We start from the raw sequence: 18,740 nt of genomic DNA on the forward strand, positions 1-18,740 counted from the left end.
ACAGAACTGTTAAACCACCAAAAACAACTGGGATCAATGGGAATACAAACGCACTGGAACAAGTGATTAACATCACTGTGCACACAAGCAGACACGATAAACCAAACACACAAAAATAGGCAAAGTTCGATGGCCAAAAATTCCCAATTCCAGAGCCCACAGAAGTGTCAGGAAAACAGTACAAACATACACTGGAACAAGTGATGAAAATAACTGAACACATCAGCAGACAAACTAAACTAAACTTACAAAATATAACCGACGTTTCGAGCAGATAAACTCTATTCCTCAGGAACAGACACCAAAATATAAAAGCATATTATGTCTAGAGTAAAACTGTAACACATATTCATCTGAAAGAGAATAATTGTAATTTCTAGAGTATTTACAACTAGAACAATGTGGTTCTCTAACATGAATTTCGAAAACGGTCCTAAATCCTTCATAAATTGAATCGTTACCCATTCAAGCTAAGGCTTACCTGAAAATGGCCCTAAATAAGCTTAAAAATGTTTCCACATGGACTTACCTTCGATACGACGTGTATTCATTTCTTTTTTTTTCTTGATCTTCAAAAGAACTACATTTATTATGTATATGATCATGATAGGATATGTAACAAAAACATTTTGCTTAACTTTTGCAGGTCCTGCCGATACGTCACCATTTTTTCTGGCTTTGATTGGTGCATTGGTAGCACTAGTGATCTTCATTGTCTTGGTGTGCATAGTGTGTATACGATTTAAAAATGTGAGTAGTAAGGCTTCTTTCAGCCACGATAAAAGAAGTAGTCAAAAACGAGAGTATGCAACTTACGCAAAACATCAGAGATGCACAAATTATATCTATACCAAACCGAAAAAAACCATGACAATGAGAGTCTGTTTCACAGTGTTTTGATTAAGGGAAATTATCATGTTTATAAAATTTGACTTCTTTCACTAGCCTAAAATTAAAATCGTGTGTATCCACGCATATTATTATCTGTTCCAATATCGATGACATCTGTCGAGTACTTGATTAATCAATGCTGTCACTAGTGAAAGTTTTGGATGAGAAAACGGACATTTTGATGAGAAACGGCCAAAATGGCTAGAATTTAAATGTTCTCATTCTTTTGGATGAGAAACTTCCGGGTGTGTGTGTCAATCATTATTGTCTTATTAAAACTTGTGAGAATTGCTAATCCCCGCTGAGCTCAAAATAAACATTATTATTTTCTCATCCAAAAGAATGGATGAGAAACCGGGAGGGCGAGTTAGCGCAGCGGTAGTTCCCTCGCTTTGCACCACTGAGGTCCCGGGTTCAAGCCCCGGCGCGGCCCAAGGACTCATGTGCACTTGGTTTATCCCGATTCCATGCTCGCTCTCGCAGGTTTTCTCCGGGATCTCCGGTTTCCTCCTGCTTTCAAAAAATCGGTGATTAGTAGTTTGGCTATCAAAAACTTCCTTCACCCAATGGAATTTGGGGAGCTGCATAGATAATTGGTGGATGTTACAATCTAAGTGCGGATAGGTTTGCGCCAAGTTCGGCTGCAACCAGCCTAGTTGATGCGATCTGATTGTGATGATCCACCATAGCAGCGAAATTACAGCGCTTTGATCCCTCTTAGATCCGGAAAAGGCGCTATATAAAACACCGAAATTTATTTTATTTATTTTATAATGAGAAAATTAAATTCTCGCCATTTTGGCCGTTTCTCATCAAAATGTCCGTTTTCTCATCCAAAACTTCCACTAGTGTGTATTGATTATTGATTACATGTTTATTTCCTCCATTGAATTTACACCCATGGATTATGACAGTGAATGGATTGCATCCAGTGTGATGTCACGAAGTGTCACCAAGGCTAGAACGTATTATACATTAGGGATGGAATCAAAACGTAACTGGTGGTTGACCGCCGGTTCCGTTCGGTTTACATTGTTTAGAACAAAGAAACCGGACGATGTTTGATTTCACCCCTTAGTAATATATCAATAACATTTTGTCGTATAGATCTGTTTGCAATCATATAATCAAGATAGTTAAGTTAGTGTTTAAATGCAAATGGCAAACAAGAAATGTCACGAATGTATACGCTTACGAGCAAAAATACAGCTTATTTAGCCAATGCCTACTCATGTTATGATTTGAAAATTGATTCTCATACAGAAAATTCAGAGCGCAAGATTTTGGGTACATGCCGCGAAAACACCAGAAGAAGCATATAACATCATAAAAAGGGTAAGTAAGTGATGACAGATTGGCCACTGAAGTGTCATATAGGGTCCACAAATTTACAACTTCCCCCTAATACATTTTAAAATAAGTCGAAAAATACTTTGCGAAATGTAAAAATGTCAACATTTATGTAATATAGCCCTATTTGTTTTACACAATGGTGGACCAAGTTATAGCATAGCGTCACATATCATTGCGTTTTCAATGGTTAATTGTGTAAGAAAAGAGGCTGTTATAGAAATTGCACCTGAGTCCATGGCAATCAGGTTTTCTTTAACAAACACCTACACGAAAATACCTGACCTATTGTCTTGTTTGAGAGTTGACTCCTATGGACTCAGATGCCGTGGCAACTTTTAACACTGTTTAAAACGGTCTCTTTTTACATAAATGAACCATTGTTGTGAGTAGACAATGGTTAAAATTATAGGCCCAAGGTGATCTCAAAAGCATGCTATAACCTGAGGTGCACCGCACACCTATAGTTCTATCCATATCCCGAATGTAAAGCAGTCAATATTTGTTTTATATACCGAATGGATGTACATGGATGTTGCGATTGCGCAGTTTGATCGGGACGCACGTGACCGGTCAATAGTTCGTTTCCATGACCAGGCATAGTTCATTTTGAGGGTATAGCTATTTCAATGTCCGCAGTCCGCACTATTAACCAATTAGATGACAGGAATCTATATATGAGGTATATAATGTATTCTATAATTCTTGTTATTTCAACAGCGTTTAAACGTAAAGAGCTTTTACGAAAAGGATCCATATGTGGTGGACACACAAAAAGTAAGTTAAAGTATTATGCAAATTAATGGGGGTGGGTGGGTTTGTGTGTAGAGTGTGTGGGGTGTGTGTAGGGGTATGTGTGTGATGGAATAATGTGAGTTTGCCTGTTGCTTTATTTGGGTATGAAAATGTTGTGTTTTCTTTAATACTTAAACATTACCGATGGAAAGTTGTTTTTATACAATATACAATAATCTTTCAGCCAACCGATGTTGACAATTTAGACATGGTGAATATTGGCGACGAAGAGGACGCATACAGCCATCTCCGCAGAAGTGAGGTAATTACCGAGTAATAAAGGAAATTGTGACTATTAGCTGTTAGCGGGACAGGTGGTAATGTGATCATTGCTTATACATGAGCTGCAGTAATCATTTCAGGGGCTATTATTTAATTACTTATTTACCCTTCTAATAATTGAATATGCTTCTTTCGTTGTTTTGGTGGTCATAATATTGTGAAGATCAAATGCGCAGATTATATAATTTTGATAAATGTGGCTGCAGTAATCATTTCAGGGGCTATTATTTAATTGAATATATGAATTCAAAACCCACCCAAGTCAATGGGAAGTGATTTTGAGAAACAAACATGTGTATCATTTTAATTCCTTCAGTTAGATATACCTGGTCAATATGGTAAGTTTTACGTTCAAATGAGTGGGTTAAACTGTATTAGGTATGACGATTAGCATTTCAGGGACTTCGTGGGGTTCATTTTAAATGCTGGCCTTGGGTGGTTTTTTGAATCATATACAAAGACAACAATGTTGGAATGAGATTTAAGATAATACAAAATAAAGCACACAGGTATGTATAAGGTTGACAAGCATACTGCCATGTGATATAAACCACACATTTTCCTTGATTATACCCATTTTTTTTCCAAAGATCACTCCCAAGCAATGAATGTGTTATAAGTGGACTTTTATACATACTTGATTTCAATCAATGCGTTACAAGAAATTGGGTGATTCTTTCATACATGCTATTTTTCACATGCTCAATAGACACAGAGGATGAATTTGAGTTGTTCTTTCATACATATGACAGGCCTATGTATAGCAACAATTTCCCATGCTTAACTCAATTTAGCCAACGTATGGACTTGGGTGGGTTTTGTATTCATATATTCAATTATTACAGAAAGAGATAAGCGACAGCGCAATTGCAAAACGCAAAACATCAAAATAATTATATAGGTCGTTATTACTAAAAGATTGATTCAGGAGCTAGTTTGGGTTTCTGTAGTTACTTGCAAGGATGAATATCCAAATCGAAACTAAAAAAATATAAAGTATGGGGTTTTACCAACCAGAATCAGAATTATTATTCTTTTTAAATTATCTAATTTACTTAATATGTTATTAAGGAAAAAAGTGATTTCCCCAAATTTATGAAAAAGGTTTTTTGTCCACGAATGAATAACTGTTACACCCCCCACATACACCACCACCCTACCCCAGCCCAGCCCAGCACGGTACATATCTGTCTGTGACTCCCTGTATGGTCATTCGCCTAAGGTCAATCAAACTTGATCAGTCATATTTAGCTCTGCTCAAATTTTCAAGTTTGATCAGATTTGAAAGGGAGTCGTGGAATTTTTTCAAGTCGTTGCTATTCTCAGCTCTATTCGGTACAACTGGGTGCAGATAATATTGTGGAAGCAAATAATTTTTCATTTTTGTACGCAAAATTAAATTTTTACTTCGGTTAGTCGTTGTCACCGTATCACATGTGTTACTAATCAATACTAAATGTTAAAGAGAAAACGTTTGAAATCTCCGAAAGAAACAAACTGTATCATTATCTAAAAATGAACAAAAAACCCATTCACATGTGAAATCCCGTCATATAGCTAGGCATAGATATTTTCTCTCCATAACATATAAAACATCTCAAAAAAAGTAACTAACTCCCCTTAAATAATGGCCATTATTAAAAAAAAGGGTGAATGTATCACACATCTGTAAAATGCGTTAGAAGCAGAATTAATTTCAGCACATTTTGACACCTCATTTGTAGCAATTGACTAAGTATTGACGTCACAGCGTGCATTTAAATCAATGTAACCCAAGCTTTGAAATATGCAGTAAATTCTATTGATTTGTATTCAGTATAATGGAAGGAAATCTGTGTAATGATAATCTGAATGTTTTTGTATTGTTGTAAGTGCAACTTTCAAATCTGGACCTCATTACATTAAATTGACCCGGTGTTTTATTGTTTTCTAGACTATCGTATCAAATGAGGTGTCAAAATGCGCAGAAATTATATTCTGCTTCCAACACATTTTACAGATTTATAATATAATAGCCTGTTTGTGAATAATGGCCATTATTTAAGGGGGGTTAGTTACTTTTTTTTAGATGTTTATTTAAGCTTTAATTCTAGAGACGGTTGAGTGAAATTGATATAGGCATAATTGATATGTTAATTATTCATTGTGTTATTACTTACATAATTTACAGGATAATTATGGTGTTGATAGGAGTTCGGTGTATGAGACAAGTATTGATAAAAATGAACCAACTGGAACAAGGGCGTTATATTTAAGTGAAAGGCCATATTACCCAGGGAGCAAACCCCCATATTTTGATGCAAACTGACTTGGCAAGATATAAAAACGTGTCCTATATAGATGGATTCTATGGACTATAGGCTACATCCCTAGGGTGGACACGTTTTGAAATCAGCTGCACAGGGGGTGTTATGGGGGGTCAAAGTTTGACCCCCGGAAACCCCATTTTTGCAACATAATACATAATATAGTGCACTATAATGTGACAAAATCACCTTTTATTTGCACAAAGATTGGTATATTAATGATTAAAATTATGCCATACATTTGATTGGACTGGGCCACCATGTAGGGGGTGTGTGTGGTGGGGGTGGGGAGGGGGCTTCTGGACAATGGGTGGGGGTATCAGATGAAGTAGAGCTACGCATATATGGCATGTGTGGTATCATATTTCGTTAAATTTAGCAATCAATACACTGATCTGATGTGCTGTTTCACATTCTTTCCATGTTTTTGGATAGATAACAAGTAGCTAGATCCTCTCACGATTCACGTTCTTGTAGACCCACTCCTACTTTAGAATTGACACCTTTTTCTATCCTGAGTACCCTCTGCCTATATAGTAACAGACACCCGACGCCATTGACCTTACCAAACCCAGTCCTTGACCCAGCTAGCCATCATCAGTGGCGTGTCTGGGAGTGTTTCGCGTGTTGAAGCCCACCCCCCCCCCCCCACTTTGTTAAAAATCATGTAAAATGAGCCGATTTTAGCCATTAAAAGGACATTTCGTGATCCACAGCATCATCCTCCCATTTTTCTCCAAAAAAGTTGAGATTTGTATACCACTGGAAACCTCTGGCTAATGTATATGTACAAAATATTTCCTGCAGAATAATTTGCTTAGCAAAGATATCGTGAAATTTGAATTTTGTTCTGGTATACCAGAACAAAATTACAACGTATTGTCTATGGAGCAGTGTAATACACATAATCATGCATAACTGGCAAACTAAAAATCGGGATCAACTGAACTTTTGGAAATAAGCTTTTTCTTGGATATCTACTGAAAAATGTCATAAAAAGAGGATGCTAGGATCACGAAATACTCCTTTAAGCCCCCCACATAACCCTGAAAGCCCCTCTGAGCCACCCACAGGAACAAATCCTGGCTATCTCCCTATCCATGAAATAGCACTAGCAGGCAAACTAGATACAAATCTCTGTCAGGCAGGGGTAGCGTTAGGTCTTCAAACAAGGGATCAAAAATTGCACATTTTTTAAAACTATGGAGCCAAACTAAAAGATATAAGGGGTTAAATTGACCTTTAGCAACCTCTAAATAGTAATTCTGTGCGCCAAAAGCTAAAAGAATGCGCCTATGACCCCATGGCGCAACCCAGATAACATGGCGAAATTGGTCCGATGGTGGCCCGATATATGTTCAATAATGGCCCAATATCATTTGCTCATGGGCCCCAAGATTGGGCTTAGGCCAAATTTTGGGCCTATATTGGACCAATTTAGGGTGTCACTGTAATGCTAATATGAAGATTACTGATGGTAAGCCAAGATTGGCCCAATATGGGCAGCAAAATAATGCCGATGCCAAGATTGGCGTTCGAAAACCAATGTCGGGCCAATAAATGCATGTTATCTGGAAAGTTAGCGCTACCCCTGGTGTCAGGCCCTTCCACTGATCAACAGTCTCAGTGGATGCGACATTACGGCCAGTTACCGTTTCTTCATAGGAAAACCTACATGGTTAGAGAAAAGCAAGACTGTTCCACTGGATCATCTTGCTAGTTTTGCTGAGGCTGACCACAACCTGACAGATAACGTCATTGACCAGGCGCGGCAGTTGTTCATTTCAGTCTACTCTTCCAGCAATGACATCGCCCGGTGTAATAGTCTTAGAGCTCAGGGCTCACAAATGTCTGAAGAATGATACTACTAACTTAAAGAGATTACCACCAACCGAGGATGCATTTCACCTGAAGAGAGCAGCATATGCATGCATCATAGACAAAACAGCATAGGCCTACATCGCAAAGGAATGCGGATGAGCTTTAGAGGGGGAGGTCGTAGTTTCACAAGCAATGTGAAATCCACCATGACCACCAAATGTGTCAAAAGGAACCAACTGCTCCTGCAGGAAAGGGTGCAATATCGGCTGAATCTGCAGAGGACATCCTGACGATAGTCGAGCAAAGCTGCAAGAAGACTGGCTGGAAATGGAACTGGCAGGTGAACTGGAGTCAAGTGATGAAGAAGAAAGTGGATCTGAAGAAGACATCCAATAGGATATTATTGTATGACTTCAACATTTGTCATGATAACACAATGTAGCTAAGCTTAGTACGTTTGGACTCTAAGACAAGAGGTACAAAGTTGGCTTTGATGTGCATGTGAATGTACATGTAGCATCAGCCATATATTATAGATGATGGTCATATTGACAAAGGATTTACAGAAAATAGTTCCTATTAGAATGAAACATTCCACTGAAATAGCTTAAGTCTTAAGGCACCTTTAGCATTTTCTAGTATTCTAGATAGGGACAGTAAAATACACGATGTATAACCTCATTAACCATGTTAGCGTTTCAATCATCCGTTACTATATAGTGTAGGCCTACATGATCAAATATCACCATTTGGTTTTGCCATCAACATTTCATTTTCATCATCACCTACTATTTGTATCCTGTGGATCATACTTGGACCATATTTGACTGGTTTTGTTACTTTCAACGATATTTAAGTGACTTTTTGTGTCCGGAATGGGTCCACCAACACCAACAATGGAACTGAGAGGTAGGAGCGGGAAAGTTAAACCCGTGAAAGATGATGATGTGAGTACTGATATTCAACCTCAAACAGAGCCTGACTGCGAAACCTTTGTCAGAAGCTCCCTAAGAACTATAATTGATGGTCAGAATTCCTTACGTGAGTCAATTACTAGCCTCCAAAAACGTCAAGACAAACTGGAAGCTATGGTTAAAGAAAACGAACAGAATTTTGATGAATCGATTGAATTTCAATCATCCCGTACATCGGACATAGAAAAACAGGTCTCAGCTTTAAAACAACAAAACTCTAAGCTGATACACCAAATAGACCAACACAAAAGTGATGTGAAGAAATTGCGTGAATCAAGTGATAATCTAGAAAGGCATTCACGGCGTCATAATTTGTTGTTATGCAACTATGGTCCTGAGAAGAAAGATGAGGTCCCTGCAGAGATCGTAAACAGAGTTCTGAAAAAAGATCTTGGGCTGAACATTTCGGTAGAGGTTGCCCATCGGACGGGTAGACAGAGTCAAGACAAGAATCGTCATAGGCCAATCATTTTTAAAGTACTTTCGCTAATCGATAAAGATTCCATTATCACAGCAAAGAAGGAACTTAAAAAGGCCCCGTATTACATCAAGACCGACGAAATCGAGTCAGACAGAAAGGAACGGTTCAGACTGAAATCAGTTGCGGAGACCGCGTATAAAGCTGGCAAGAAAACAGTTTTCAAACGCGGTAAACTGTTCATAGATAACAAACTGTACAAAGAATCAAGTGACAACGCTGAGAATACGGGTTCTCAAGAGAACACGGGTTCTCATCACGATCATTCGGACTAGGACAGAGTTGGCTGTCATCATTCATTACGAATTGGATGCTGGAACATTGGGGGTTGGTACTTAGAAAACTGTGAATTGCGTAAAAATATTATTGCTAAGTGTGATTTTGATATTATGTGTCTTGTAGAAACTCATATGAAAGAAAATGATGTTATAAATGTTCCCAACTATATGTGGTTTGGTCATAATAGATCCGTTCTCCATTGTAAAGCAAGAAAAGGTTCAGGTGGCGTTGGTATCCTTGTACATAAACGTATTCTTAAATCTTTCACAATCAAAACTGTGGAAAAAACGCATGATGGTATATTGTGGTTGAAATTTACTAACAAAAGTGCCAAGGAAAGTTTTTATGTTTGCTGTTGTTATCTACCACCCGAAAATTCAAGTCGCGGTGGTCACGCTGAAGAGTTTTTTGATGCATTAATTTCTGATATTTACAAATTTCAAGATACTGGTTCGTTGCAAATATGTGGTGATTTTAATGCCAGAATTGGTGACAGTGTAGATTATATTGAAGGTGTTGATGAAGTTAAAACTCGTAAAGTCATTGATTTTAGTACGAACTCACAAGGTAAACCATTCATTGACTTTTGTATAAGTGCTAATATGTGTTGTCTAAACGGTAGAAATGATGATGTAATAGATAATTTTACTTGTGTTTCAACAAAAGGTAAATCAGTTGTTGATTACTGTCTCGTTCCATATGATGGCTACGTGAACTTTGCTCAGTTTGAAGTGTCACTTGTTCAAGATCTTATTGAAAAGTATAGTGTGACCTGTGTGTAGTACCATACCTGATCATTCAATGTTATCATGGGTGTTCAAAACTAATGTTTTCTCTTGTTATGAAAAATCTGTGAATAAGTCAAATGTCGACTTGAAAAGTCTGGCTAAATTGTATGATATGCGTGAAATACCGTCCACTTTTCTTATGGATGAGTCTAGTGTGTCAAAAGCAAATGAATTGATTGCTGAAATAAATACCAACCAAGGCAATCAGAGTGAGGTTGACAGTGTATATGACAAGTTTGAAACTTACATTAAGTCTGCAGTTGAAAAGAACTTTAAGAAAAAGAACAATAAGCGTGGTAAACACAATAAGGGTATGAGACATACTCCTAAACCATGGTGGAACGAATCACTTCAATTGATTTGGGATGAGGTGTGTTGTAAACAAAAATCTTGGCTAAGATGTAAAATACCTAACATGCGTAATACCTTATTTGTGCAATATAAATCAGCTCATAGACAATTTGATAAAGCTGTGAAGAAAGCTAAACGACAATTTCAATACAGTAAGATCAAAGATATTGATGATATGTTGAATGGTGACCAATCTATGTTTTGGAAAGAGATCGGTAAAATTGGTGTTAACAGTTGTAAACAAAGTAGTAGTATACCAATGGAGGTAATAACAGATACTGGTGAAACTACAGATAATACTGACCATGTTTTAAACAAATGGTGTAATGAATTTGAATCGCTTTTCAAAGCTGATGCAAATAATTTTGATGACGAGTTTTTGTCACATATAAAGACAAAATTGAAAGATCTTGAAGCTAGTTCGTCTGAGAAAGATTATACTGCAGTTAATCTCAATAAACCTCTTGAGCTTGATGAAGTTATTGGTGCAATTAATAGAGCTAAATTGAATAAAGCTGCTGGTGTTGATGGTATTGTAACAGAATTACTTAAGAACAAAACTATGACAGTTGTTCTCCATGCTCTCTTTAGCCGTTGTTTTACATGTGGTATTTGTCCATCCAAATGGAGATTTGGTTTAATAAACCCAATACCTAAATCTGGTAATAATGATCCTAGAGATCCGATGAGTTACAGAGGTATAACGCTGATTTCAGTGGTATGTAAAATATATTGTGATGTGATCCGTAAAAGGCTCACAGATTGGCTTGAAGAAAATAACATTATCAATGAAGAGCAGAATGGATTTAGAAAGAATCGTAGTTGTCTTGATCATTTATACACATTTTCATCTATTGTACAGAATAGAAATCTTTGCAAAAAGACACATTTGCTTGTTTTATCGATGCCAAGAAGGCATTTGACCGTGTCAATCGTGATTGTTTATGGTATAAACTTAGAAGTATAGGTATTAATGGTAACTTTTATAACTGTATTAAAAGTCTTTATGAAGATGTGAAATGTTCTGTAAGGGTTAATAACTTTATGACAAATTGGTTTGATGTTGAAATCGGTGTGAAACAAGGTTGTTTACTTTCTCCCGTGCTCTTTAACATTTATTTGAATAGTATTGTGAATGAAATAAAAGAATTAAACTGTGGTGTTCCTGTGCTTGACACAAAAATTGATCTGCTAATGTATGCAGATGATATTGTACTTGTTGCTGAAAGTGAAAGTTCACTTCAAAGAATGTTAGACTGTGTATCAAACTGGACTAAAAGATGGCGTATAAGTTTAAATGACACAAAGACTCAGGTAGTTCATTTTCGCACTAAAAGCCGTGATAAATCTAATGTACAATTTACATGCTGCGATACTAACATCTCTACAGTAAGTGGTTATAAATATTTAGGCATTTGGTTTGACGAATATCTTGATTTTCATGTGTCTACCCGAAATCTAGCTGCTTCTGCATCCAGAGCTCTGGGAATGGTCATCAGTAAAGTCAAAGCCCTGGGTGGTATCAATTTCAATTCTTTCACCAAGCTTTTTGACTCTTTCGTTGGTCCAATTTTAGACTACGGCAGTGGGGTCTGGGGTATTGATGAGTTTTCCTCGATTAATTCTGTGTTCTACCGCGCTTGCCGATTTTTCCTTGGTGTTGGGAAATATGTTCCAAATGACGCCATGCTTGGTGACTTGGGATGGGTTTCCCCTTTTGAGCGTCAAATGCAGTCAGTGGCTAGATTGTGGAGTCGTCTTTCAAAACTAGACAGCAATCGTTACCCAAGTAAAGTTTTTCAATGGTCCCAACATTTAGCAGGTAAAGGTATTAAGAACTGGTGTTACAAAGTAAGATCGTTATGTTCTAAGTTGAATTGTGATCTAATTCTGAGTATTTCTGAACAGATCGGTACTCGAAACTTAGTTAATCATATATCCGATGCTGCTAAATTGTTTGTAGAAAATCGTTGGAAAGAGGCAATCTTTAATGACCGAAGAAAGAACCCAAATGCTCGCAATAAACTTCGTACGTATCGCACCTTTAAAGCCACTTATGGCACTGCTGAGTATGTAAACACCATTATGAAGAAGTGTAATAGACGGGCTTTAGCCCTCTTCAGGTGTGGATGCGCTCCAATTGCCATTGAAACGGGTCGTTATAATAACACTCAAGTACAGAACCGAATTTGTAATATTTGTAATATGAATTGTATTGAAGATGAGTTCCATTGTTTTATAATTTGTTCAACGTATAATGATATCAGATCCAATTTCTTTAATGACATGGTTAAATTTAACCCAAGTTTCTCAAATCTTTCAGATTACAATAAATTCATTTTGTAATGTCAGATGGCAACCATTGTTGCAGGGTAGCAAAATTTGCAAATGAAATTCTCACACTTCGTCAATCTATTGTGTACACTAAGGGATAAATAAAGTGTAATTATTATTTAGCTGTCTCCTCATGTACACGTCAACATCATGCTTGCTTCTGCCATGTTGCGCATTTGCGGCTTCTTGCATTTATTTTGTTCTTTTGATCTAGGCCTAAAAGCATGATGGGCGTTTGATGAGGTTTCAGCTAACATTGCCTTGTGTTTATTTTTTAACAATGTATATGCATGTTATTGTTTTTAAAAAACCTTGACTATATTTACATGTATTATTATGTGCTATTTATATGTATTATTTATGTGCTATATTTTTATATTGTATATTATTGTTTTGTCACTCATAAGCCAGAATTGGCTGGTCTCTATGTGAGAGTGTGACGTTAATAAAGATTTAAACTAAAACTAAACTGTACACCTTAAATCAAGTGTAACTCTTTGCAGGATGATAAATTGACAAAACAAACACCACATACTGCGTTTGAAATTAAATTTCCTTTCATTTGACACCAAACACGATATACTTTGAGCAAAAATTACTAAAATGGACCCCCCACATGTGACCCCCCCTGTTGTAGGCCCCGTGCAGAAGATTTTTTTACGTGTCCACCCTAGGGGTGTTTATTTGACCCCACTGAACTGTTTGACACCCATGAGGTTTTTATATTTTCCCGATGCAGGTGGACCATCCCTGCTCCCTGGGTATATAGTGCATCCCACGATTATGTTCCATTTTCAAAGGTCTTTCTCCAATTTCTTTTTGAATATTTTGCTTCTGCCTCAATTAGTTGCCATATTTACTGTAATTAATATTCTGTAGTCACAATCTAGAAGCAATTTTGTTTTCACGGTAGTTGCATTAGTAGGATGCACATTATACTCACTGGTACTGCAAAATTAGAGTACAGTATTGTTGATGTTATGAAATATTGGATCACGTTACAGTTTGAGGAAACCTGGTGAAAGCAATGTATCAACTAATACCTAAGGTGTCTATACCTGTAATTTACAACACTTATTCCTTTCTGGGCCATTAGGCTCAAAATAAGCTTGAGAACACCAAAAGAAAACGATACAAATCTCAATAACGTGGATTTTTATATCCACTTTATATAACTGTTATACCATCTAACTAATAACACTTCAGCCTATTTCGATATATGCATATAGGCCTAATTATTAAGTTTTGAACAATTGCGGAAGTTTGTCGTGCAAAATAAATTGTATGGCATTACCACTTGTAATTGTTTAGCAACATCGTGGGAACGTGATACCCAGAAATAAAATACAAAAAACAAAACAAAAAATTGTGCCTTATTCTCCATATTGCCCTCCCGTAGCTTGTTTTTTTAAACAAAACAGAGTAAACTAACTGCAAAGTGGGATATGCTTAACTTTTAAGGTGGCGTTGACGCGGTAAATCATTCTTTAAAAAAGATTAAAATATGGAAAACGTCTATAGCATTTTAATTATTTGACAGATGCACATAGCAATAGCCAATAAGATTATTTACTCTTCTTATTACTCTGCCTATTATGTCCTTTGGTATGAAGCAATCAAAGGACTGTTAACTCTCTTCACGCGAGTGTCGACTGCAGACCACATGTTTCAAAATTTAAAAAAAAATTCAATAATTTCAGAAATGTTAATATTTGGAATCAGCCTGAAAAATGCATTAAAATGAGTACAAACAAGCCTAGTATTGGTTCAGGGGTTCTTGAGATAGCTCTTGATATTTTGAGAAAATATCTCAAAACTTCTTATGTTGAAGCCGAGCATTAAGGTTACGCTTCGTCTCAACGTTAGATTCTTTAACTATGTAAATAGAGAACATTTCCAGCCCATTCCCCCAAAAAAAAAAAAACAGTTTTGCTTTCACTTACATGTTTATAGAAGCTAACTATTACGTATCAAATTCCCAAACGTCAATGTCCAATGGGCATTTTCATTTCATTTTCATTTCATTTCATATTTATTCAAAATAACATCGTGGCAAATAGCCAAATTGCGTTACTTTTTACAATCTTAAAACATCAAAAAATTATTTACTATTATTACACATAAAAGTTATTAAAATACAATATTACAAGAAATAAGCATAAGAAAAACATATAATATTCAAAACATATAATATTGCACATAAGTATAAAAGCTTATCTCCACACTCACCCCATCACACCACACTCACACACCCCCCTTGACACCTAAGCACACCTCTTACTCCCAAACACAGTGACCACAAATAATACGCGCCACACACCAAATCAAATAAGCATCAAAAAAGCATAAGAGAAACACACAAATTATATTGCACATAATTATGAAAGCAAACCCCTTAACATCTATCAATACTCTTAACACGGTAACAAAATTAAGGCAACAATGTGTTTAAAAGTGTTTAAATGTTGAACACTTTAAGTGTATAAGTTGACATTAAAGCAAATAATGTCGATAATTTATTAATTTCTTTACGCATATTTTGTGATGCCCAAAGTTGGTTAATTTCTTTACACACACAATTCGTCGGCTGTATTCCATAGTGGCGTATAGTGATTTTTGGTCATTTTTTTGAAAAATGGCACATATGTCTTTAATGATGTTCTCTTTCATTTTTTCTATGTCTCATCAGTCATAATTAACTAATTAATTAGTAATTGATTAATTAAATGTGGCGTATAGTTACAAAGTGACATTTTCCGTATTCCATAGTGGCGTATCGACCATACGCCACTTTTTATACACATTTTATAATTATGAAATATCGGCAAAAATGAAAAACATCGTATGTCATAGTGGCGTACGCGTATCGGACCTATACGCCACTATGGAATACGATGTTTTCATTTTGCCGATATTTCATAATTATAAAATGTATAAAAAGTGGCGTATGGTCGATACGCCACTATGGAATACGAAAAGGTTAGGTATTGCGTTTTGTTCGTTTTCCATAGTGACGTATAGTTTTATTGTCAGTTTGCCAGCAAAAGTATGTATTTATTTCTTTTGAAAATATATAACAATAAAATCTATTTAGTTTACTACAGAAATTTCACATCATTTACAAAATATAATGAATGTCTGATTTACACAACTCGATTTTAAATTGGCATTTCTTCAAACCCGATTTTCTCAAAAAGTTGTTTATTCGCGGCGCCCCACTATACGCCACTATGGAATACGGACGACGAATTATATTTTTTAACAATGGAAAACAGCACCACCAATTGTTAAGATCAAACTAAGCACTAGAGTATAATATAGTAATAAACATAACACAAAATGAAAGTCCTCACTTATGTAGCCAGTCATAAATCTAAACCTGTTCATGCTGTGACGATTTAAAGCCATATTATAACATTTTCAAACAAAATAGATTAGCATTTCTTTGCCATAAAATGTTAGCTTTTACTGTCAGATATATCCCCTTTTATTTTTGAGCCGAACAACTACGGCAAAGCAAAGAAAATTGGAATTTACTACCAGCGCACATGTCACCAATACGTACCACTCCTTCGGTCATGTTGTGGTACGACCCTTTGTTGTGTATATCACCGTCCCGCACGCCGTGTACGTACTGTGTGTTATGAACATCGACGTCATCGTGTATGCGTTCGACTAATAATTCCATCGTAATAATAAAGCGCCGGTTCCGGCGTTTTATTCAAAATCTCGGATTTTGACATAACTACAGCACCTAGAGGCTTGATTTTTGCAGGGTATATTGGTTTAATAAAGTACAAATTAATCGTATAAAAATAGGAATTTTACAAATTCAGTGAGGGCGTCTTCCTCAGCAAATGTTATAATATGGCTTTAACTGACACAGTCGTGTGAAGCATCTCGTTAGCTCTAATTATTTTGATTCCACATTTGTTACCTTTTATTACATTTGTTTGACAAAGATTGATAGCAGTATATAAAATTTGATGGATTTGTAAAAGTTGCAAAATAAATTAGGTTTAAATAGAGTTGTAGAGGTGTGTTGCCGAGCACGATCAATGACAAAGTCCGAAACAATTGCTACGTCATATCGATCGCACCATGTCCTAGTATTCATCAAGAAAGCATTGTAACAATCCATGCATTTTAATTAACAATTGAATAAACCGGACACTTGGCCGTGAATATAATTCCAACTGCGTGATTATTTTTATTTGTAACTTTTGAAAATGCACATACTGTTATCCATATTTGTCAACTTTTGGTAGCAATTTGTAGTTAACAAGATGCTGCACATGACCTAATTTTTTTGGTGTTTTGGGAAAAAATCCATATTGATCGTCGGCTTTTCCTCCCAGCTACATACACTTAAAGAATATATCATTAGATTTATAAAATTTACTTCGAGGACTGTTATATATCTAAAATGTGAAAAATATCAAATTTTAATAATTTGTCATAAAATTTGTATTATATCGTGAATTTCAAAAAATCAAAATTATTTGATATTAGACAGACATTCTTCGTATTCAGAATGCAATTCGATATGTCTGATGTGCTCTATGTCCCACAAAAAATACTGTCGAAACGCTCAAAACGCTCATTCTAGATCCCTTAAAGACTGTCCATTACCAGATTTGACAGATTCCCAACATCTGTTTAAAATGTTTTGAACGTGTTGAAGCCGCGTAAGGGTCAAGGAAAGGTTAACATAGGTGGTCAAATTTCAAGCTTGATCAAATTTGGTTTAAAAAGCATTTCTCTCGTCTCGAAGATTTAGAAATTTGACCCCTGTATTGACCTTTACTTAACCATAACGCGGCTTCAAACCACTTTTTTAATTTTGGGAACCAGTCAAATCTTGTAAACATACACCCATAGGACAAAGCAATTGTTGTCAATACCGTATATTCTAAACTAGGCCCTTTTACATCTCCTATTATTAATTAACTTGACTTGACTTTACTGTAATTTACACATTAATTTTTGTGTTGCGTTATTTTAAAACAGCTTCTCAACAGTGGTACCAACAATCCGGCATTTTCTACTTCACAACCGTATGATGAAAAGAATCATCCATATGAAGGCGAACTTCAGCCCGGGGACCTTCACCCCTACGAACACAAACTTCAGGTATAGTCCTATTGCACAATTGCAATTGTGTCATTTTAACGATAAGCTTTACATTTATAACCACATTGTCAAAACAATAAGAGAAGTATAAGATCTATCCCAATGTTAACTAAAAATACAGAAATCATGGAATCAGAAGAACTATGCATCGAACACTAGCACAGTTTAACAAGAAAATACAGTGGACTTGAACCCCAGACCTTTTGCTTGTGAGGCGAATGCTCTACCCACTGAGCTATACAGACTGTCCCTGATAAACAGGGCTCAAGTCTGGTACTTATGGATCTGAGTAGTCAGAGTAAACAGTACAAACTACACACAAAACGAAATCAATTAATGATGCTTACCCGCCGTCCTAACACACCTGGGATATAAGTCCCTACAAAGTCAGTTATAGGCCATTCAGTGATTTGCTCATCCAGACGATCGTGAAAATCATCAAAATTCAGATTTTGGTACTTTTGTCATTGTCATAGATGTGCGTACATAGCCTGCTAGTGGTTCAGGCGAAACTGAAGCCGAGTATTTAAGACAAAATAAGGCATTTACATGAATCCGTCAGTATATAAATTAGCTACATGTATTTGAATGGGGCTTCAATTTCGTCAATACTGCTGTTTTCATTTTTTGCCAAATTTTTCATTCCAAAAATACCAAATGACAATTTGAATGACCTATCCTTCACTTTTAAGCAATTTATACACAGTTTTGAGGTACCAAATGTTATATGTGTGAATGTTATAAGTGTGAATATACATAAGAGGCAACCTTTGATTTCTTTCTTCTGTTAAAGCGGAAGTTGGCTGCTTGGTTATTTTCGTTAATTTCTATAAACATGATATTAAAGGCACCACATCTTTTTTGGTCCTATAACACTATCAGTGTCCGATTAGATACCGATGGCTCTTACTATCATACCCTGCTGATGTAATAAACTGCTCAAATAAAGAAAGTCCGC

The 18,740-nt window shown here is 36.1% G+C and overlaps 1 protein-coding gene across 2 annotated transcripts in view; it reads left to right on the plus strand.

Annotated features, from left to right (window-relative positions):
• The window catches only part of LOC140138836 (uncharacterized), a 44,753-nt gene that overhangs the window by 3,679 nt on the left and 22,334 nt on the right, over nt 1–18,740 (plus strand). For both annotated transcript variants that reach the window (XM_072160606.1, XM_072160607.1), the window contains exons 4-8: nt 647–750; nt 2,155–2,226; nt 2,962–3,018; nt 3,221–3,298; nt 17,660–17,782. In XM_072160606.1, coding sequence (XP_072016707.1) covers nt 647–750; nt 2,155–2,226; nt 2,962–3,018; nt 3,221–3,298; nt 17,660–17,782 — 434 coding nt within the window. The remainder of the gene's footprint in view (nt 1–646; nt 751–2,154; nt 2,227–2,961; nt 3,019–3,220; nt 3,299–17,659; nt 17,783–18,740) is intronic.

This window comes from Amphiura filiformis, chromosome 18 (genome assembly GCF_039555335.1).
Source record: "Amphiura filiformis chromosome 18, Afil_fr2py, whole genome shotgun sequence".
NCBI lineage: Eukaryota > Metazoa > Echinodermata > Ophiuroidea > Amphilepidida > Amphiuridae > Amphiura > Amphiura filiformis.